The sequence below is a fragment of the Danio rerio genome, chromosome 15, assembly GCF_049306965.1.
Source record: "Danio rerio strain Tuebingen ecotype United States chromosome 15, GRCz12tu, whole genome shotgun sequence".
NCBI classification, from domain to species: domain Eukaryota; kingdom Metazoa; phylum Chordata; class Actinopteri; order Cypriniformes; family Danionidae; genus Danio; species Danio rerio.
Genome location: NC_133190.1, coordinates 33,672,599 through 33,696,428, shown reverse-complemented (window position 1 = coordinate 33,696,428; position 23,830 = coordinate 33,672,599). Strand labels below are relative to the sequence as shown.

The following is a 23,830-nucleotide window of genomic DNA, read 5'->3' as shown; positions in this document are numbered from 1 at the left end:
AGCTTTGAAAATTCAGTATGATTTGTGTGCTTAATTCAAAGACGTTTGAAGATCCTTTTGTGTGAGGAACAGACTAAACTTTTCAATCATTCTATATAACAAGTGTGACAAAAAAAATGTAATAAAAACTTTAAAGTAGATAAAAACTCATTAAGACTTTGATTCTGGTCTGAGAAAACTTTTTTTTACTTTATTTTTATACATTAAAACATTTTTTCAAAACAAAACATTCAGTGACAGCAGCGGCTATTGAAAAAAAAAGAAAAACTAAACAAGTAACACTGCCAGTAAATAAAATCAAATAACTGAAAGACACATACATCATTTTCAGTTTGTTCAGATACATAGTAACAGTTACATATAAAATATCTAAAGTAAAAGTATAGTATAACAGTATATCTCCTGTTTTTATTATATACAGTTGAAGTCAGAATTATGAGCCCCCCTTTGATTTTTTTTTTCTTTTTTAAATATTTTCCAAATAATGTTTAACAGAGCAAGGAATTTTTGCAGTATGTCTGATAATATTTTTTCTTCTGGAGAAAGTCTTATTTGTTTTATTTCGGCTAGAATAAAAGCAGTTTTTATTTTTTTAAACACCAATTTAAGGACAAAATTACTAGCCCCTTTAGGCTAATGTTTTTTTTTTTTTTTTGATAGTCTACAGAACAAACCATTGTTATACAATAACTTGCCTAATTACCTTATCCTGCATAGTTACCCCTATTAACCCAGTTAAGCCTTTAAATGTCACTTTAAGCTGTATAGAAGTGCCTTGAAAAATATCTTGGTAAATATTATTGACTGTCATCATGGCAAAGATAAAAGAAATCAGTTATTAAAAAATGGGTTATTAAAACTATTATGTTTAGAAATGTGATGAAAAAAATCTTCTCTCTGTTAAACAGAAATTGTGGACAAAAATAAACAGGGGGGGGCCTAATAATTCAGACTTCAACTGTACATCCTGGGGTATGCCTTCAAGCAAGAAAAAAAAAAGAATAAAATATAGATCTTTACCCCTTGCCAAAATGCAAGTACCTTTGGACATTCCCTAAATATATGTGTGTCATTCCCATTCCTGCAACCTCTCCAGCAAGTTTGCAGTATTTGTAAAAGCAAATACCTCCAGCCTGTCATAAAAATGTGCACATTACTAAATTAATGGGATGCTTTTAGTTTTGGTTGGACACCTTCATATTTTAAATAATCATTTTTAAGCGTTAACATGCATTGATCTTTACGCTATCATGTTTTAGCACATCAGTAGCATTTTTGAATATTTGAACCGAGTGTTCCTCGCGTGCATTAGCAAATTGCATTGCACGTTTTAACTTGTTGAATTTATTGAAATATGTGCAGGATGCTGAATCTTTAAATCAAAGTTTCACTAATGTTGAAAGCACATTGAAACTCATCAATTGATTGATTTCTTGGCTTGCAACATGCATGTAGAAATTAAAAAAATAGATTAAAGTCATAATTTTTACAACCATTTAGACCACCAATGTCAATCTATTGTATGATTTTAGAGAGTTTGCATTGTTCTGTTTTAATTAAGTCACTTTTATGATGGTGCTTTTCTTTATAGATATTAATATTGGTAAAGATTTTCTTAAAAACAATTGCAACTATAACAATAAATAGTGATAATAGTGATCTTTAATAATGACAGCACATGTGAAATAAAAAAGAGCAGGATGCTGACTCTGTAAATAAGACTTTCCGTAATACATTGCACAACATTTGCTTCACGTAAAAACTTGCTTAACTCAGCAAATTATGTGGGATTGTTTTCTTGCCCGGCAGCATAAGTGTAGAAATACAGGCTATATTGTTGTAGTTCTTGCTGTTCAAATATGTACCAAACTGTGTCACCCTGCCCAGCGAGTGTGTGTGTGTGTGTGTGTGTGTGTGTGTGTGTGTGTGTGTGTTGGCATGAGCTAGGGTGTCATCCGAGAACACAGATTTCGGAAGAGGGCAGTGCAGTTCAGCACTCCGTCCGTCCTTCCGCCCCTTTATGCAGCCCCAGTGTTTCCCGTTAGCACAAGACCGAGGTCAGAGCCCTTCTCAGACTTGCTGGCGTCCCATGCTGGATCATTCCTGCTCCTCTCTGAGCCAGTAAATGTCTGCACGAATCCAGCTCCTCCTCATAATCAGTGTGAACTCAAGTCCAGCTCCTTGCCTGTAAAGCTGCACGCCCGCATTTTTAGCACATTTTTGAAATGTTTGTGGTGGACAAGCTGCAGATGTGTGTTTATTTTGTGTACTATAGAAAGGTTTCTTGCCGGGAGGTACAGAGTGAGTCATTAGGGAAGCTTTCTGGGAATTATGTTTGCTTGCGTTGTTATAATTCCATTTAAAAGCTGCTTGTGATAATAAGCATTATGACATGAAGTTGTGTTTGTTTTGGGGATTTTTTGGGGGCTTTGACTAATGCATTTTGAATGGTTCTGCAGTTACAATACTCAGTTCATGTTGTTTCAATTTACAGTATCTGCATTCATTCATTCATTTATTTTCTTTTCTGCTTAGTCTGTTTATTAATCTGGGGTTGCCACAGCGGAATGAATCGCCAACTTATCCAGCATATGTTTTACGCAGAGGATGCCCTTCTAGCTGCAACCCATCACTGGGAAACATCCATACACTCTCATTCACACACATACACTACAGACAATTTAGCTTAAACCAGTTCACCTATTCCACATTTCTCCTCATGTGGAGGACATCGGAGCACCCGGAGGAAACCCACGCGAACACAGGCAGAACATGCAAACTCCACACAGAAACGTCAACTGACCCAGCCGAGGCTCGAACCAGCGACCTTCTTGGTTTGAGGCGATCGTGCTACCCACTGCACCACCATGACGACCATCTTCCTTCAATAATCACATAATTTTATTATTATGTGTTATTTTAATAGTTGTATATTATATTACATATTTGTGCACAGTGTTTGAGAAAGTTACTTTTAAAAGTAATGCATTATAATATTGAGTTACTCCCAAAAAAAGTAACTAGTTGCATTACTTTTTATAGTAAGTAATGTGTTTTTTGAGTTATTTTTGCATTTCTTTTTATTAACTTGCTTAGACTTGATCTCTTTTTTAGAACTTTTTTTAATAGAGAAGCTCTGCAATTAACAGCACACTGTATAACATTCACCTACATTTTCCTTTAAAAAACACATCAAAAAATAATTTTTTAGGATAATGTTATCTGAGAACTTCCTTACACCAGAGATATACAGATTATTAAAAAGTTTAAAGCAATGTGTTTGCTAATTTTGTACTTCTTTTCTGAAGTAAAATTAGACAAATCCCCACAATAACTTTTTCCTTTTCTTTGATGTTGAACATAATGAAAATAATAAACACATTCTCTCAAGTGCGCAACTCATTGTGACCACTTTTATTTGAAATCAGCAATTTATTTTTAAAAGCAATTAATTAAACTAAAAAGTAAATCTCATTATATTTTGAAAAAAGTTACTCAAATATTATTACTTAAGTAATGCATTACTTTACTCATCATTACTTAAAATATTACGTAACTCACGTAACCTGTAATGCACCACCCCCAACACTGTTTATACATAGTTATTGTGAAAAGTGCTATACAAATAAACTTGAATTGAATAGTAATGAAATTGAATTGTCAGTATAATTATTAGTTTAATCATCAGTATAATCATTTATTATAGTTAATTTAAATTTAAATGTTTATTTTTTTATTTAAGAAAATTATCCAAATATTATTATCATTTTTCAATTGTCACTAATTATTAATTTGTTATTTTAATTAGACAGTCTTGCATTTTGTAAAAATCTGATGTGCAAAAAAACAAACTAATATCATCCTCAAGAAGAGTTTCAAAATATCAACATTTCCCACACTTGCAGTTGTTTTTCACAAAATAAGAATAAAAAATGGCATATGATAAATGTCTATAAGCTTTAATGCACTTATCCATATAATAAGCATTGAGATGGCAAAATAGTTGGGTTAAATCACAAAATGAGGTATTAAACATGTATAATTTAACTAAGAAATGTTTAAATATTCCATTTAAAGTTAAGTTGCTCAGTGGTCAGCACTGTCGCCTCACACCAAGGAGGTCACCGGTTCAAGTCCCGGCTTGTCCCAGTTGGCATTTCTGTGTGGAGTTTGCATGTTCTCTCCGTGTTGGCGTGGGTTTCCTCCGGGTGCTCCGGTTTCCCCCACAAGCCCAAAGATATGTCCTATAGGTGAATTGAAGAAACTAAATTGACCGTAGTGTATGTGTAATTGTGAGAGTGTTTGGGTGTTTCCCAATACTGGGTTACACCTGGAATGGCATCTGCTGTGTAAAACATGCTGGAACAGTTGGTGGTTCATTCCGCTGTGGCAACCCCTGATGAACAAGGTACTAAGTCAAAGGAAAATTCTTGAATAAATGAATTTAGTTTGATCTTTGATTTAAGAAATAAACATAATTAATCTAAATATAATTATTATTTTGCTAATTGTTAATTCGTTATTTTAATTGCATAACCGTGCATCTTCAAAAAACTAATATTACCATGAAGTAGGATTCAAAATATCAACATTTTCGACACATGCAGTTGTTTTTCACAAAATAAGGACAAAAAATGATGTATATAAAATGTTTAAATAAGCTGTGATGCACTTATGTATATAATAAGAGCATTCAGATGTCAAAATGTTTAATTACGAAATGAGGCATTAAAAATGCATTTTAACTAGGAAATGTTCATAAATAAATTTCTAGATCATTCTGGATGATTGGGTGTGTCATAAAATATTCACAGTTTTCTGTTCGCTGTTTGGATGTCATGAAACACCTACACATGTAGCAGGAAACATCTGGGTCATGTTTTGAATTTGCTTCTGTCAGGGGACATAATTCTATCCTTCATCATCAGAATTATGCATAAAATCCTATATGTGGAAATCACCTGAGAAGCTAACAATGTGGTTTAGAAGTAAACCAAATGTGGTTTAGAGGAAGATGTGAATCACGTCTTTGTAGCAGTTTACAGGAATAATGAAAAAATCCTCCCCTCAATAGTGGCTTCTGAAAGCAGAATTGCTACAATGTTTTGGGAGAAACTGTGACCTGCTTATACAATTTTGTTTAAAATCAGTCTAACATCAGGGGACACCACAGAAGAATTGAACCGCCAACTATTGTAGCGTATGTTTTACACGGCGGATGTAACCCAGTGCTATTTTAGTTTACCCAATTGACTTATAGTGCATGTCTTTGGGCTGTGGGGGAAACCGGACCACCCAGGAGGAGAACATGCAAACTCCATACTGCGGGACTCAAACCAGCGATCTTCTTGCTTTGAGGCGACAATGCTAACCACTGAGCCACCATGCCACCCTAAATATACAGTCTAATGTTCTTAATTGTTTATTTATTGCTTCCCATACACTAAATGCAGTGTTTTTTTCCTCTGACCTGCAGGAGTGGGAAGAAGAACAAGCCTCTCCTAAACGTGCAGGTGAACGGTGGAGCAAACGGATGGGAGGATTCACCATCTCGATCACCGCTGCTGTCTGCCCGCTCGCCCTGTCTCCCACCAAACACACCCAGCCACTTGACAGACCCTGCAGCTCTCAGAAGTAAGAGTTTTTTATTCAGACAAAAAGAAAATAAAGACGCCTAGATGGCACTTTTAAGACACATCGAGTGTGATCACAACATCAATGTTTCAAAAACATTATCAACATTATCCGGTAGCACTTTACAATAAGGTTGGATTAGTTGCCTATGTTAGTGATGTTGGTTAATACATTTACAAACATGAACAAACAATGAACAATACATTGATTCCAGTATTTGTTCATGTATGATAATGTTAGTCAATGGAAATACAGTTATTCTTTGTTAGTTCCACAGTGCCTTAACTAATGATAATAAGCTTGAATTTGATTAATAAATGCTGTGCATGTATTGGCCATTAGTAGTTCATGTTAGTAAATACATCATCTAATGAATCCTTATTGTAAATTGTGACCCATTATCCAGTATCATTGTGTTGATTTAGTCAGATTTTAAGGCAGATTTGCACGTTCTTTGTGGGTAAAGCTATTCAGGAAAGTAATGCAACTGCATAATAGTAACAGCTTCAGTTTTTCTAGAGCTGAATTGTTAAACCATATGCATGTTGTTGGGGTCAGTGAGATATATCTTTTTTTAAATAATAACAACAACAACAACAACAACAACAATAATAATAATAATAATAATAATAATAATAATAATAATAATAATAATTATTATTATTATTAATATTATTATTATTATTATTATTATTATTATTAATAACATTATTATTATTATTTCTTTTATTTATAAATGACACCTTTCAAGACATCCAAGGTCGCCTTACAACAAAAACAATTACTAAAACATTGCCAAACATAATTTTAAATGTAAACAAAAGGTAATATACACACCTTAAAGCTGAAATAATGTAATAAAAAATTGTCACAAAACATAAAACTATTGATTTAGAAATGAACTCCAGATGTGCATAATTGTAAAATGCTTTTACATTTTACATAAACTATATACATGTTGTTGGGGTCAGTAAAAAATTAATAAATAAATATAATATATAATAATAATGTTTTTTTTCAATAATAATAATAAATTTTTTTTAAATAAATTGCACCTTTCAAGACACCCAAAGTTGACTTACAACAAAAACAAGTAATCCAATATTGCCAAACATCATTTCAAATACATAAAAGATGAAAAGGTTATATGCAAACACACTTTAAATATAAAATATTCTGATAAAAATGGACAAAAAAACTAATTAGGAAATTAAATTCATCAGCAAGGATGTAACTAATGATGTAACGTAGGGGCCCTATCATACAGCCTCCGCAATAAGGCGCAAGACGTGTTTACCCTGTCATGTTGCTATTTTCAGACCAACGCAATCTTAATTTTCCCATTTTGCGCCATGTTGTTTAAATAGTAAATCCATTTGCGCCACTTTGTGGACTCATGGGTGTTTCCGTCCAGAAAAGAGGTGTGTTAAGGTGCATTGTTGTCGCGGTGCTATTTTGAGGAACTAAAATAGACCCTGCAATAGACCAGCAGAAAGCAGGTCTAAAGTCTGTCGCAGATCGCGTTAGTTGTACGCCTCACTTACACATTGCTTCAAACACGCAGGATGTACACACAAATATCTTTACACATGAAGAAGAATTAAAGGATTAAAATTTTATTAAAAATGATTACTTTCTACATAAATATAAAAACCACTGCCTCCATGCCTTCTTCATCTTCGGGGCTTTTTTTAGTTTATTCATGACAACTTACTTTTGTATAATTTTCCTGTGTGTGTGAATGAGCGTGTATGGATGTTTTTCATTACTGGGTTGCAGGTGGAAAGGAATCCACTGTGTAAAACATGCTGGATAAGTTAGCAGTTCATTCCGCTGTGGCAACCCCTGATGAATAAAGGCTCCAAGTCAAAGGAAAATGAATAAATGAATGAATGAATGAATGAATGAATGAATATATTGATTTAAAAATGCAACCATGAAGAGCAACATTGACTCCAGACAGCTGATATATAGTGTTGTTATACTTTCTCTGCTCATCACAAAATTTGCTTAGCATAACGTTAACACAAAACTCAGCTGAATTCATTTTGAGTGTAATCTGAATTTCTGTACCATTGCACAGATAATGTTACGACTCACGGAAGCTCTCCGCTAGTCATGAGAAAAGACATCGGCCTGGATGTCACACACAGGTACACACTGTTTATTTTTCTGTTATAAACCCCTCTTTGCTTTTCAAAATACAGTTTGACTGATTTTATTTTTTGGTGCCTCCTCAAAGGTTTTCCACCAAGTCGTGGTTGTCTCAGACGTGTCAGGTGTGCAAGAAGAACATGATGTTTGGTGTTAAATGCAAACATTGCAAGTAAGTAAATAATCTGGCCATTTTAGTGAAAAAAACACATCTTATTCCCCGATGTCTCCTTCTAATGTTTGCTTCTGTCTCTTGTAGGGTGAAGTGCCACAACAAATGTACCAAAGAAGCCCCTAAGTGCAGGATTTCATTTGCACAATGTAAGATTTGGTGCAAGCTGTAATATGACTTGTGCTGCAGATGATCTAAAGATATGTGCATTTTTTTTTCAGTCCCAAATAAGATCAGAAGAACAGAGTCTGTACCGTCAGGCATCAACAACCAGGTTGAGCGACCGGCAGAATCTCAGCAGTACGGGACATTACCAAAGGCCATAAACAAGAAGGCATGTACTCCTTATGTGTACTACCTCTATAATAATAATGATAATAATAATAATAATAATAATAATAATAATAATAATAATAATAATAATAATAATATTGTTTTTGTACAATAAAAATATTGTGTTTTTAATATTATTATTGTTATTATTATTATTAGTAGTAGTAGTGTTAGTATTGTTAGTGTTAGTATTGTTAGTGTTAGTATTATTATTAGTATTAGTATTATATGTAGTATTATCATTATTAGTAGTATTATAAGTAGTGGTATTAGTATTGGTATTATAAGCATTAGCATTATAAGTATTAATATTATTATTATTATTAGAAGTAGTAGTAGTATTAGCAGAATTAGTAGTAATACTAGTATTATTATTAATAGTAGTAATGTTAGTATTATTATTAGTATTATTATTATCTCCTTCTTTCCCATGTGGTCTCCCATCCAGGTACTGACCGGGCGCATTCCTGCTTAGTTTCAGTGGGTGACCATGTGAGAGTTGCAGATAGCTAGCTGCCGGCTATTATTATTAGTGTTAGTATTATTAGTATTATAAATATTAATATTATTAGTATTATTATTTTTATTATTATTAGTAGTAGCAGTATAAATAGTATTATTATTAGTATTATTATTATTAGTAGTAGTATTAGTATTAGTAGAAGTATTAGTATTATTATTATTAGTAGTAGTATTATATAATTCTCTCTTTCATTTATATAATAATAATGAAATACTAAATAAAAACAAATTACTAAAACGTTTAAATAATAAAATGTAAATAACACATAAACAAAACAATTAACATTAATAATAAAACCTACAATGTAATAAAACAATGATAATAAACAACTTCTTTATAGATCACGCTTTTCAATGGAACCTATCGTCAATATTTATTTATTTAATTATTTATTAACAATTATATTTGATGTTCCTAGTGACTGACTACCCATTAGATTTCTTATTAAAAATATAAAGCTATTTTCTAATAAGTTTTAAACGTTTTAGGCACTCGTCTTTTCACTTTATTTTCTGGGTAAAATGGCCTTTAACATTCGTGTCCCTTCATTTAGGATCACCCTCCATCACTGAGTCACCTGGACTCCAGTAGTAACCCATCCTCCACCACCTCCTCTACCCCCTCCTCACCCGCTCCCTTTGGCCAGAGCAACCCCCTGAGTGCCACCCCTCCACCAAACCCCTCGCCCAAGGGCTCAGCTGACAGCCGCTTTCACTTCCCAGGTCAGACTCATTTACACAGATACTACAGAGTTTTTTCACCTGCCTGAATCTATAGATGACATTGATTTCTGCCTGTGCTCTAATGATCAGTAATAACCTCTTCTGTGAATGAATATTAACCCACTAATATCTTCCCACAGCAGCGCATTACTAAATAAATCACTGAAGGAAAGACACTGCAGGCAAATGGTGGAGACAAATGTTTCAATGAAATAAGCTAATATTTATTACTTATTTATCAAGATTTATCATATTTAATATTTGTACATTTATGTATGATAAATCTATGTAAACATTTAGTTTATGTAAAAAAATATATGTTTATTTTTTTACAAGTTTTCTCAAATGTTGTTTAAATATGCAAATAAGACATTGTTTATTGAAACTACTATTTGCATACATTTCTAACACAAAAATCTGAACAAGGATGAAGTCAGGTTTAAAAAATCCTTACTTTCTTTTTCTTTTCCTTTCATTCTTTCTGTCTTCATTTTTTTCTGTCTTTTCATTTTTTCTTTTTATTCTTTTCATTCTTATTTCTTTCTTTCTTTTTTCTTTCTTTCTGTCTTTTCGTTCTTATTACTTTCTTTTTTCTTTCTTTTCTTTACTTACTTTTCTTTTCATTCTTTCTTTTTTTCATTTTTTTCTTTTCTTTCTCTTTTTTTTCTTTCATTCATTCATTCTGTTTTCATTTTTCATTCTTTCTGTTTTCTTTTCTTTCTTTCTTGTCATTCTTTTCTTTTCTTTTCATTTCTTTTTTCTTTTCTTTCTTTTTCTTTCTTTCTTTCTTTCTTTCTTTCTTTCTTTCCTTTTCTTTGCATCCCTACTGTCTTCATTCTTCTTTATTTTTTCTTTCTTTTCTTTCTTTCATTCTTTCCTTCTTTTCATTTATTCTTTCTTTCTGTCTTTCTCTTTCTTTCTTTACTTTCTTTCGTTTTTTCTTTTTCTTTCTTTTCATTCTTTTTTCTTTTTTCTATATTCATATTCATTCCTTTTTCTTTTGTTCTTTTTTCTTTCATTCATTTTTTTCTTTTTTCTTTTTCTTACTTTTCATTTTTTCTTTCTTTCTTTCTTTCTTTCTTTCTTTCTTTCTTTCTTTCTTTTTCTTTTTCCCTCCTTGTCTTTCCTTTTTATTCTTTATTTTCATTCTTTTTCATTTTGATTATTATTGTCATTAGTTCTTTCTTTCTTTCTTTCTTTCTTTCTTTCTTTCTTTCTTTCTTTCTTTCTTTCTTTTTTCTTTCTTTCTTTCTTTCTTTCTTTCCAATCACCCCAAATCAATTATCACTCCAAAATTCAAAGAATAACCAAAAGGCAAAAGCCATAAAAATAAGAACAGTTTTGTAGAAGTTGCCATTATTTATAATTAGGCATATTATGTATGAGCTTATCCATTGATAAAAACTTTTAGAATACAAATCTGATGAAAACTGAACATTTTTGTATGTTAGTGTTGCTGATTGCTTATTTTAAAAGTAGACATTTATTATTAAGTGCAGGAGAGGAAAAGCTCATTCAGACTTTAACAACATCTAATGTAATTGTAAAACTCTGATTAAAGTAGGAAAAACAATTACTTAAATAAGTTTTTTTAGGGGAAATAACACTTCATAAAAAAAGCCAAAATAGCAAAAAATAAAATTAAATAAAAAATTAGTTACAGGTGCATTAAAAAACAGCCTGCTGTATCTTGCCTTCTGGAGCTTTCTGATGCTTAACTAACAAATTGTTTAACCCGGTCTTTCTCTTGTCCTTGTGGACATCTGTCTGTTTGCCCTGTTCATTAGCTGCCTGCTACTTTCAGCATAGACAACAGTTTGTCTTCCCTGGTAAGTTAAGAATTCTCCCCACAACAAAACTCTGTGATTTTTCTCTTCAGTAGTGTTGTGTTGAGTTCTTCACGAGTGCTTCATCATAGCTTCAGTTGTGTTTGAATGTTAGCAATTCTCCTGCTGCATTGTACCGCCACCTAGTGCTCATCTATGGGAATAGCTTTTTCCTCTTTTGCTTTTAACCATCTGTGTGCAAAAAATAATAATAATAATAAGCAACACATATATTCTGGTATTAAAATAATTGCATAAAAGAATTAGTGATAATACAAAATAATAATAGAAATTTTAAGTGATACAAATTAAGAAATTTTAGTGATTTGATGGATGGTGGCGATTTTAATTTAAAGTGACAATTATGAATGACAACTTGTGATTTAAAATGACAATTTATTTACATTTTGTTTTTATAATATTTCACTAAATGATTCTTGTAAATATGGCAGACAAGATTTTTTTCTATATAAACAAATGTATCACTTTTAGTGGGTGTCTTATGTATGGTAAGACTGTATTGTCATGTACAGTATATGTGAAAATGTACAGTATATTGTGAGTTTGAGTAAACCATCATGTTTGTTTTATTCTGTCTTACAACTGATAGCATTTCTTCTCAATATACTGTAAAATCAACAATGTTCTCATTTGGGAAGTTGCCATGTTTTACAGACATGTTCATAGTCATTTTGAGACTCAGTGTCAATGTTTTAACTTCAGAAGAGTAATAAAAACCCTGATTTTCAATCACAGTAAATGAAAAGATTTGTTATTTTAATCAATTTCATGAACAAAAGCTTTAAATTCCAGTAGTTTGATCAAAGTTTTGAAGAAACTATCATCAGAAATTGGTAGAGTAAAACAAAGATTAGCATTTTACTCAAGCCCATGCCTTGTAAATCCAGATGAACTAAGCATTCTTAAGTTTTCTCTTTAATAGATATATACAGTATACAGTCAAGCCTGAAATGATTCATAACCCTGGCAAATTCTGACTTACTGACTTCTATTCAACCAGAAAGTTTTGTTTTTGACCAGAAATGACACAGGCTTCTCCCAGAAGATAATAAGTTCTCAGCTTTTATTTATATTATACTAATATATATATATATATATATATATATATATATATATATATATATATATATATATATATATATATATATATATATATTAACAAAACTATAAAGTCTTTCCTCCGGGTACTCCGGTTCCCCCCACAAGACCAAAGACATGTGGTATAAGTGAATTGGTTAAGCTAAATTTCATGAAGTGAATGAGAGTGTATGGGTATTTCCCAGTGACGGGTTGTGGCTGGAAGGGCATCCACTGAGTAAAACATATGCTGGATAAGTTGCCGGTTTATTCAGCTATGGTGATTAATAAAGGGACTAAGCCGAAGGAAATGAATGAATGAAAACTTTAAGTCAGAACTGGCCAGGGGTATGAATCATTTCAGGCTTGACTGTATTCATAATGCTTCTTTTTCAACCAAATGCTATTATGTTTGACTTTCTGTTCATCAAAGAATCCTGGGGACATAAATAAACCCTCTTTTTCTACCCCACAATAATTTAAAAGTTTAAAATGTAAGTGGAGTACTTGTACACTTACTCTGCTCTTGTAATCACATACTCAAGAACCACTTTTTTTTTTCTCACAGATGTATCTAGTTCCTCACATTCAGAGGGCGGTTACACTGGGTAAGGCAAGACTTCTCCATTACTGTGTTTCTGCAGAATCTCTTGTATTGTTTTGACCCAGGCATTTCAAACTTGCAACACATTTTAATTACTTTCTTGAACTCTGGCAGTGGCTGACTCATTCATGATGAAGCTAAAACAAAACTGTGTGCCAAGTTCACACGCAAACGATGTGAAACCACTTAATTCAAGTTCAAGCCCAGTATGCATGTTTCAAAAGGGTTACTTCACCCAAAAACAAGACATTAATTCAGTTTCATTTGTATCCAAACCTGTTTGACTTTCTTCCGTGGAATTTTGAGCTCCATAAATCACACAAAAAGAAAACAAATAACCATAAAAAAGGCTTAAAGTTTTCAGAAACAGGTTTATTATAGTTTACTAAAACTAGTACCATAAAAGTTGTTGTTATTAATTTGAAATAAACCGAAACATATAAACTATATAAAATATATTTTAGTTCAAATGTGTCATTTAAGTAAACCAGAAATAAAATTAAAATAATAAAAGGTTTTATTTGTTATTTTTGTACACACGCAAACAATATGAGCACATAGTATTTCGCTGAAATGCACCTTTAAATTCAGATAAAAGTATTTAATTTTTCATCTCTTGTAGAAATTAGAAATGAGAACTTTGTAGTTGTAAAATGATTAAAGCTAAATTCAAAGACTAAAATTACTTAAACTTGAACTAAATTTGAAAATAAAAGCTAATTCACTAAAATAGCTCAAAAGTCTCAAATATTTAACTCAGCAGTGTCACATTTTTTGAGTGAGCTTCCCCTCATAAAAACCTGATATTTTAAGTTTATATAATAAGACAGAATATTTTATTATAATATTTAATGATGTCTTGTTTTCTTGCCCTCTCTCTCCTTACAGAGAATCAGACCAGTTGGATGGTGTTGCAAGCCAATCGTCATCAGGCCACAGGGAAGATGTGGTGAGTTTTCAACATCAAACATTTCACCGAGGAATTGAAACTGTTTGTGGTCACAGTTTCCAGTTCAGCGTAGTGGTCAAATCCTGTTATTGTGAAGTGTATAACAGTAAGTGTATTGTCCCTGATGACTGGGCTACTGAAGTACTTTAACTTTTATCTTAACATTTGGATTAAATTAAATCTGAAGTAAACATGCATGTTAAAATTGTGTATATGTTTATATTATTATACAGTACATAAATGCATATTTAATCAGAGATGTCTCTATTTTATTTTTCTTTGTTTCTGTGAAGTAAAGCAATATAGTATAGCAGAGAGATATTATTTTATTACTAAATATTAACAGTAAAATTCACATTTCGGTATTGTTTGTTGTGTTGACCCAAAACATGTATTTTAATCAATAAGGTTATAGTAAGGTGAAGTCTGACACACATATTCACAATTACTCCTAGTCCTTTACAGTGAATCAATAACCTTTAATCTAATTGTGTCCATGCAACAGCTAATGAAACTGATATAATTTTGATATAATGTTTACACGTTTTGCAATAGTATGTTGGGGTGAACATAAAAACCCATAGACATCATGTTATTCTTGGAGGATATTTTAATTGTATATTTGGATCATTTTATTACTACATTTAGTTATATTGCTTTCCATAAAAAATCTGATTCAATCATATCAAAAGTGATCTGGTCAAATAGTGTTTAAATTGGCATGTACATTGAAACTACCAATTATAAATTGCTCTCCATAAAAAAAAAACCTTTCCAAAGATATGGAAGGTGATCAGGCTGAAAGTATTCAAATATTAAAAATTGCCACCTTTGCATGGTACGTAGATTCTTTATGTTTAAAGAGTTTTGCCATTGATAGCCCTCCATACACAGATATTGTCCCATAACCAAAAATGTTGCTTCGTATCACTTTCAAAATGCTTTTAAAGCTCTCAAATTAATAACTCGATCTTTTTTTAACCCAGATAGCATGACCATATACTGTAACACTAGATTTTAACTGGAATGTCATTCCAATTGCATCATCATCATCATCATCATCATTATTATTATTATTATTATTGTTTGGTTGCAGAAATAATGCATTATTGACTTTTGGCACTGAATACTTTCTGTATACAGACAGTGTTCCAGTTCAATTGTGCCATGATTGTATTTTTTTTTTTCTGACTCGGATAGCATGACAATAAACTGTAACGCTACTCATAAATTACAATGTCTTTCAAGTTGCATTAAAGGAATAGTTCACCCAAGACTCACCCTTTAATTGTTCAAAACCTATTACAGTTTCTGCTTTTCAACACAGAAGAGTATATTTTAAAAAATGCTGGTGTCTGAGACCCATTGACTTCCATATGTTTTTTTCCTACTATAAAAGTCAATAGGTTCCAGCAACCAGCATTTTTCAAAATATCTTCTTTCTTCTGTCCTGTTCAGTTGAAGGTTTAAACTACATGAGGATGAGTAAATAATGAAGTGATTTTTGTTTTTGGGTGAACTATCTCTTTAAGTAATTTATTTCACAGTAATAAATAAATGACTGACTTTTGGCACTGATCACCCTCCATACACTGTGCAAGTACCTATTTTTTAAATTTCATTCTGTATAACTGTTAAAATGCTTTCAAACTCATGAAATTTGACATAATTTGGCATATACAAAGTAAACAACAGATGTTATATATCGCTTTCCATAAAGTGCATTTCCACAGATACCCCTGCTGAAAAATCCAGCTTAAACCAGCCTAGGCTGGTTGGCTGGTTTTAGCTGGTCGACCAGGCTGGTTTTAGAGGGGTTTTGGCCACTTCCAGGCTGATTTCCAGCCATTTCCAGCCTGGTCTTAGCTGGTTAGGCTGGGAGATGACCAGCTAAAACCAGCTTGACCAGCCTAGCCAGGCTGGGAGCCCAGCCAAAACCAGCTATGTCCAGCTTAAACCAGGCTGGTCAAGCTGGTTTTAGCTGGATTTAGCTGGTCATTTTCCAGCCTGACCAGCTAAGACCAGGCTGGAAATGGCTGGAAACCAGCCTGGAAGTGGCCAAAACCCCTCTAAAACCAGCCTGGTCGACCAGCTAAAACCAGCCAACCAGCCTAGGCTGGTTTAAGCTGGATTTTTTAGCAGGGACAGTATGGAAGGGGATGAGGGCCAGCATTCAAATATTTAAAATTGCCACTTTTGCATGGTCAAACTGGGTGAATGTGTAAGGCTGATTTATACTTTTGCGTTGAGTGATCAGCGTGACCCACGGCGACTGCTTTGCGCTAAGTCATGCATGTATACTTCTGCGTGCTGTTTGTGTTGTTCTGCAATAACACTTCCGAAACGCTAGCTAGCAGTATGTTTTTATGTTCCTCTGTGTCATGTTTCTTCGCTGGTGTTTTGTTTTTTCTAAACACTACAAAACTCACTCATTCAGAGGCAGGACGTGCAACAACTTTAATCATAAGGTAAACACAAAACAAAACTTTCCATCTGGAGCTCCTTCATGTGACTAGACACTTGTAAACAATCGCTCCATTGAACTTGTGTCTCTTATGACCGCCCACTCTTGTCACTACTGCCAAGCTGACCAATCACAGAGATTGTGCTACGCGTAATTGCGACATGTAGTTACATGTTTTGAGAGGTGCACGTCAGCATCAGCCATGGCAAGAGCTATGCGACTGCACCAAGGCTGCGCCTTACCATATGTGTGCACTTCATGAATAAGTATAAATCAGCCTTTAATGTTTAAAGAATTTTGGCATGTATTGCCCTCCATACAGAGACGTTGTGTCATTACCAAATTGTTTTATTTTATATTGTATAACCCTTAAAATGCTTTCGAAGCACGACTCTAAACTCTAACTGTATTTTTGACCCCTCTAATCACTATATTCTTCTCACCCAGGATGACGATCAGCAAGGAGACGACGCTCAGGATCAGGAAGGATCAGAGGAAGAATCTGAAGACGATGAAGTGGATGATCTGCCCAAATACAGCGGCCATTTTAAGGACTACATCAGCCGCAAAGCCAGCCAGACCAGTGTGGACCTGCGTGAATGGGACGTGCCTTTCGAGCAGCTGGAGCTTGGCGAGCTGATAGGTAAAGGCCGCTGGGGGAAGGTGTGCAGGGGCCGCTGGCATGGAGAGGTGGCCGTCCGATTATTAGAAATTGACGGTAACAACCAGGAGCATCTGAAACTGTTCAAGAAGGAGGTGATGAACTACCGGCAGACACGACATGAGAATGTTGTGCTGTTTATGGGGGCCTGCATGCACCCACCTCATCTGGCCATTATCACCAGGTGAAGTATATATATTTTGTTTATTTATTTGGTTTATTTTATTTAGCAAGGATGCATTAAATTGATTAAAAGTGGCGGTAAAGGCATTTATTTTGTTGCTGAAGCATCACGAATGAATTATGGTTACAACAAATATATTAAGCAGCTGTTTACAGCGTTGATGATAAGAAATGTTTTTGAGCATCAAATCAGCATATTTTAATCATATAATGAATTCTAATGAATTATGTGACACTAAAGACTGGAGTAATGATATTGAATATCCAGGATTATATTGCATTATAATAATGATAATAATGTATAATAAAATTACACAATGTAAATTTCATTGCACAGAGAAAATTAAACTTATGTGTTTGTCATTAAAAAATGGATCAGATTAGATTTTTCTGCTTTTTTATACATACGTGGCAACAGAGCTTGACATTAACACCCGCCAACTAGGTTGGACAGCCACTTCCACTAGCCACTTAAATTGTAGTTTTCTTAAAAAGCAGGGTTCAACAATAAGGATGGCCCCGCGCCAGCGTGAGAGATGACAAAAATAACTGTGTACACATGAATGAGAGGATGATCACGTGCACGGTGAGACACAGTCGATCTTTACTCACTGATGAGTGTTTAAAAGTATAGAAAAAGAGACAATTCCTTGCACAAATCATTCATGCTGAAACGCAACTGGTGGGATTGATTCTCTTTGAAATAGTCTGGATAAAAAGCGATGCTCGTGAATGGACGGTCCTGCTGCTTTCAAGAGCTCCAGATTCTTTTAACTGTATTTTGGTTAGCAGCAGCGGTTGCTTCCGCTTTAAACATTCTTTGAACAGATAATCAATGGCCCTAAAGCCTGATTTATACTTCTGCGTCAGGTCACGGGCCTAACCCACGGCGCATGCAACGTGCGTAGCTGTGCATTTATACTTCTGCGCGCTGTCTCTGTCAGTCTGCATTAACACTTCCGAAACGCTAGTTGGCAGTGAGGTGTTAATGTTCCTCTGTGTCGAGTTTCTTCGCTACTTTTTTGCTTTTCCTGAACACTTCCGGGATGTACAAGTGGCTCAAACTCGCTCATTTTGAGGCAGGAACCGGCGGACGTGCAACAACTTTAACTGTGAGGTAAACACAAAACAAAACTTTCCATCTGGAGCTCCTTCACGGTACTCCACACGTGTCAACAATCGCTCGCACGGCGTCGCGCCATTCGCGCGGCTCTCGGTCCCGCCCAGACTCGTCAGTGCTACTAAGCCGACCAATCACAGAGCTTACGCTACGCGTCGTTGCGACGTGTAGTTACATTTTTTGAGAGGTGCACGTCAGTGACGGCGATGGCCACGGCGAAGGGCTATGCGTCAGCGCCGTAGCATACGCCGGTTTTTCACGCAGAAGTATAAATCAGCCTTTAAGGCCGACAAGAAAATGAATGAATGAATGAATGAAGAAGTATATGTATACAGCTGTATAGCTTGTTTTGACACTTAATTTAAAATTTTGGGCTAATTTTAGCAAAGTCAAATTTATGCATACAAAATATGTTTTGCCAAACAAAACAAAAAAAAAGTATGAAAATGGCTAGTGAAAATGGCGAGTGGCTGTAATGTTTGAAAACTACTAGCAAAAGTGGCTGCTGATTAAAAAAGTTAATGTCAAGCCCTGTGTAGCAAGCGTTTTGAAAGCTGTTTTAACAATTCAGAGCCATCGTACAAGCAAAACCAAAATAAAGATTGATAAGGAGATGGAAATCTCCCTGCTCTCTATGCAATCCAATAAAATGGATCCAATGTTTACAATATTTACTTTGTTCAGTAGAGAGAGGACAACAAAATCATCTGTATTGTTTGAAGACTTTATTTTGTATTGTTTATACATTTTTATTTTTATTATTTCTCAACATTAATTAATATGTATTGGACTTCGTTACATATTAACAAAAATATTTTGTATAACAAATACAAAATGCATATGTATATTTCAGTGAGCAAAACCGTTTAGGGTGTTAACTGTATAGCTGATCAAGTACTGTATTACATCAGTTGGATTTAAACTGGCTTTTCAAAGCTGCTGCAAGCTTTTAATGCTTAAAATCAAATAGGTTTTGATTGTAATGTATTCATGTTGTCCTGTTGCAGCTTTTGTAAAGGACGGACGCTCTACTCAGTCGTCAGAGACTCTAAACTTGACATCAACAAAATTAGACAAATTGCTCAGGAAATCGTAAAGGTATGTACCTTTTATTTTGAATGATTCATCAATAACAATTATCCACAGACAATGTCTTGGAATGGATACTACACCCGACAGTGGAAGTTCTGTCATTGTTTAGTCATCTTCCACCACTTGTTTGAAACAAGTTTGAGTTTTTTTCTTCTTCATTTTTTTCATTTTAATTTTTTCAATCGGAAGATTTTAAAAAAGTCTAAAACTAAAATTTGAGTATCCGATTTTGAGTATCTAGCAATACCCTATCTGATACTTCTATAATACATAAAAAAAGAATAAAGAAGTGCTAAGAAACAGATTCAGGATGTTCCTTATTTTTATTTAACTCACCTTACTTTTACATTCAGCAACTTAAATGTAGGCTTTTCCTTTCCACCTCTTGTAGGTTTACACAGTTTGCTTTGGCAATGTTGTCATCAACTTTATAATACGTCCAGACCATAGACATACTCACACTTTCCTCTTCAAGCTGCTTCCATGTTCTACTTTGATGGCATTTAACCAATAGCGTCTCTACAACAAAGTGATGTCATGCCACACGTTTTCTTATTTTTGTGTGAAGTCAAGAAAGAGGTTTAACTCTGTGCTGCACTGCATAACTATAGATGTGTAAAAATTTGCGTCCTGATCGAGATGTAATGTCCTGAGTCTGAAACTGCGTGATCGGGCCCGATTTCCTATCACGTGATCAGACTAGAATCCTACAACTAGGATCTGCTTGTTTTGATATTGTTTAGAATATGTGGCTAAGAAATAACTAATTAGAATTTTTTAATGGTTGGGAACAATAGAACAAAACCCTTAACATTTCTCTTAGAATAAGTCTGAAATTTTATTCGTAATGGTCTTAAAATGTCCATAACGGGTCTTAATTTTGACTTGATTGAACCTGCTGAAACCCTGTTCATCAGTTGTTGTTGTTTTTTTTGTGTTTGCCTTCTTCAGGGAATGGGTTACCTCCATGCAAAGGGAATCGTACACAAAGACTTAAAGTCCAAGAATGTCTTTTACGATTCAAACAAAGTAGTCATCACAGATTTTGGCCTGTTTGGGATGTCTGGAGTGGTTCAAGAGGACAGGTACAGAGTCAGTCTATTATAATAAATCAATTAACCCTATTATGGAGCCAAAATGCTTCATTTATGCCTATCTTGTGTGTGTAGGAGAGAAAATGAGCTGAAGCTGCCACGAGGATGGATCTATTACTTGGCTCCAGAGATTGTGCGAAAGATTGGACCAGGAAACCAAGAAGACTGTCTGCCCTTTTCAAAAGCTGCTGATGTTTACGCCTTTGGGTAAAAAAAAATTCAGTTTCCATGTCTGCATCTCAAAAGAAAAGTGTATAATGCGGATGTGTTGTTTAGGTGGTTGTTTCATATCTGCCTTTTGTCCTATACAAAGTAAAACTAACCTGATATTTTCATTAAATTTTTCCGTTTGATAATATTTTTAAATAGATTTTGCATGGTGCCACTGAAGTTGGTTATTTGACTGTAAATGTGTCTGTTTTAGCACTATCTGGTATGAACTCCAGGCCAAAGCCTGGCCAATCATCAACCAGCCGACTCAAGTGTTGATCTATCAGCTGGGAAGTGGAGAAGGAATCAGATCTTTATTGACTACTAAGGGTACTAGCTTGGGCAAGGAGGTCACGGTGAGTCCAACCCTGCCATTTTTAAGTACTAAAAAGCACCTATAGTATATAATTTAGTGTAATTGTAGATTTGCGTTACATTGTATAATTAACACATAGACATATTACTATTATCATTATTATTTATAAATAATTATGATCATAAATTTATTAGATACATATCATAATATATATATATATATATATATATATATATATATATATATATATATATATATATATATATATATATATATATATATATATATACATTAATTATTATAGTGGATTGAGAAATCATCATTTTATTCCATTTTAATTTGCATTATATAGAAATTTTATATTTAATCACTCACAATATTAAAAAATGAAATAACTATATCATATAAATGTGTATGTTTTGAATGTATGTTTTGCACTTTCCATCCAACTGTTCTATTTAAATCATTCAAATATCTGTATTATATTATGTGTAATTATATATTGGTCACACTTTACAATAAGGTTCATTAGTTAATGTTAATTAATGCATTTAATAACATGAACAAACAATGAACAATACATCTACTACTGTATTTGTTCATGTTAGTTAACATTAGTAATGAAAATACAGTAGTTCATTGTTAGTTCATGTTAACTCATGGTGCATTAACTAATGTTAATATGCATGGACTTGGATGTTATTAATTCATAAGTAAATGTTCAATTGTGGTTAATAAATGCTGTACATGTGTTGTTCATAATTAGTTCATGTTAGTAAATGCATTAACTAATGAACCTTATTGTAAAGTGTTACCTATATATTTATTTAAGTTATTTAAATCCAGTACAAGTAGATAGAATTATAATCATAATAAAGTTATAATTAATATAATCTAGTTTTATTATGTTTTATTGATTTTATACATGACTCTGGACCACAAATCCAGTCATAAGTGTACATTTTTGGAATGGTCTTTATGCACCATCTGAGACCTACATAAATCAGCCTCCATTGATGTATGGTTTATTAGGACAGGAAAATATTTAGTCAAAATACAATTATGTGAAAATCTGAAATGTGAGAAATTAAAATATTGATAAAATCACCTTTAAAGTTGTCCAAATTAGGATCTTAGGAATGAATCATCAAAAATTGAGTTTTGATATATTTATAGTAGGAAATTTACTAAAAGTCTTCATGGAACATGATCTTTACTTAATATTCCAATGATTCTTTCCATAAAAGAAAAGTCAGTAATATTGTCCCATGCAATGTATATTTAGCTCTTCCCACAAACATACCTGTGCAACTTAAGACTGGTTTTGTGGTTCCAGGTCAAATATAAATAATTAAATATTTAATTTGAAATTTAAGAATAGATACTTTTATTTCTATACTATAATTCTATTACAAAGTGTAAGCATGGTCTTTGTGTTGACACTGTAGGAGATCCTGTCAGCCTGCTGGTGTTTTAAAGCTGAGGACAGACCAACATTCACTCAGCTGTCAGACTTGCTGGAGAAGCTGCCAAAGCTCAACCGCAGACTCTCGCACCCGGGCCACTTCTGGAAGTCTGAGGAGTATGTATCTTAGACTGAAGCGCTGCATGCTACGGACCCCGTTTTTGGGGCTGTAGTATAAAAAAAGCACGCAAACTAACTGATCGTTTGGAGCCGACCTGTGCATTGTTTGTTTTTTTAATTCTGAGCCTTCTTAATTTTATTTACTCCATTGGATTCTTAGTGTGGTGAGTGTCGTGAGGATACAGTGCATGGAATGAACCGAATGAGTGCTGTGTCATACAATTTTGGGACAAACGTGATGTCTTACGGTGCAGAATTGAATTTCTGAGAGTGAAACAAAAAGGAGTGTATGTTTGTGAATGTTTTTGCTTGTTATATGAATGGTTGGTTTGGTTTGCAAATATGTGTGAAGCTATTTTTCTTAAATATTATTCTTCATGTAAGAATTCAGAATTAGATTCTGAATCTGACCATGAAGTGGATCGGTGCGATGGTGTCGATTTATTTTACTTCTGTTACACTCTGAAGATGTTCATATTCCCAAATATCTGGCCTGTGGTCAGCAATGCTCTTATATTTAAAAAATAAAGGTTTAACTGTGGTGATTTTTTTAAACTAAAAATGATGTTTTTATTATCATTGCTCAGTATAATCAAATAAAAAACCATATGAAGCCTTGTATTACGATGGTCGAGAGAGCTTAAATACACTAGCTAGGAAAGCACAAACAAATAGAAAAACAATAACAAATTGAGAAGACATCTTCATCACATGCAAATAGAGAAATGCACTGCAAATACTGCAGAACACAATGCAAATGTATCAGGGGACCCCAAAAACTGATGAACCTACTGCTTCTTGTTTACAGTTATTAATAAAATAATATTTCATTAAATGTTACTTATGCAATTCACCAGATTACGGCTAAAAGTGTACAAACAATAAGGAACCATAATATTAGGATGTTCAAATAAACAATAAAACTCACCTCACAATGCTACAAAAAAAAAAAAAAACTTTCAATAGGAAACAGCCGGGTTCATCACTTTTTGGGGTCCCCCAACAGATTTCCGTTGCATACCTGTGAACATTGGGATGTGAAATTAAGGGATACCTCCCCACCCCCAAAAAACAAAAAGAAATGACCAAA

General features: G+C 33.5%; 2 protein-coding genes across 15 annotated transcripts in view; one reads left to right on the top strand and one right to left on the bottom strand.

The window, feature by feature from the left end:
* The window catches only part of or40a1 (odorant receptor, family 40, subfamily A, member 1), a 617,996-nt gene that overhangs the window by 250,519 nt on the left and 343,647 nt on the right, over positions 1-23,830 (bottom strand). The window lies entirely within an intron of this gene.
* The window catches only part of ksr1b (kinase suppressor of ras 1b), a 98,407-nt gene that overhangs the window by 51,574 nt on the left and 23,003 nt on the right, over positions 1-23,830 (top strand). For 6 of the 13 annotated variants that reach the window (XR_012390938.1, XR_012390937.1, XM_073923846.1 and 3 more), the window contains 14 exons: positions 5,477-5,634; positions 7,718-7,787; positions 7,877-7,960; positions 8,048-8,109; positions 8,182-8,294; positions 9,370-9,538; positions 13,031-13,070; positions 13,955-14,015; positions 16,927-17,324; positions 19,451-19,541; positions 20,487-20,620; positions 20,705-20,836; positions 21,054-21,195; positions 22,604-22,737. Coding sequence is in view for 11 of the 13 variants with exons in the window: in XM_073923846.1 (XP_073779947.1) it covers positions 5,477-5,634; positions 7,718-7,787; positions 7,877-7,960; positions 8,048-8,109; positions 8,182-8,294; positions 9,370-9,538; positions 13,031-13,070; positions 13,955-14,015; positions 16,927-17,324; positions 19,451-19,541; positions 20,487-20,620; positions 20,705-20,836; positions 21,054-21,195; positions 22,604-22,737 (1,788 nt within the window). In the remaining 2 variants the exon portion in view is untranslated. Of the gene's footprint in view, positions 1-5,476; positions 5,635-7,717; positions 7,788-7,876; positions 7,961-8,047; positions 8,110-8,181; positions 8,295-9,369; positions 9,539-11,325; positions 11,368-13,030; positions 13,071-13,954; positions 14,016-16,926; positions 17,325-19,450; positions 19,542-20,486; positions 20,621-20,704; positions 20,837-21,053; positions 21,196-22,603; positions 23,303-23,830 lie in introns of those variants that run through there. The other 7 variants (XM_073923851.1, XM_073923847.1, XM_021466454.3 and 4 more) reach the window with 3 other exon arrangements.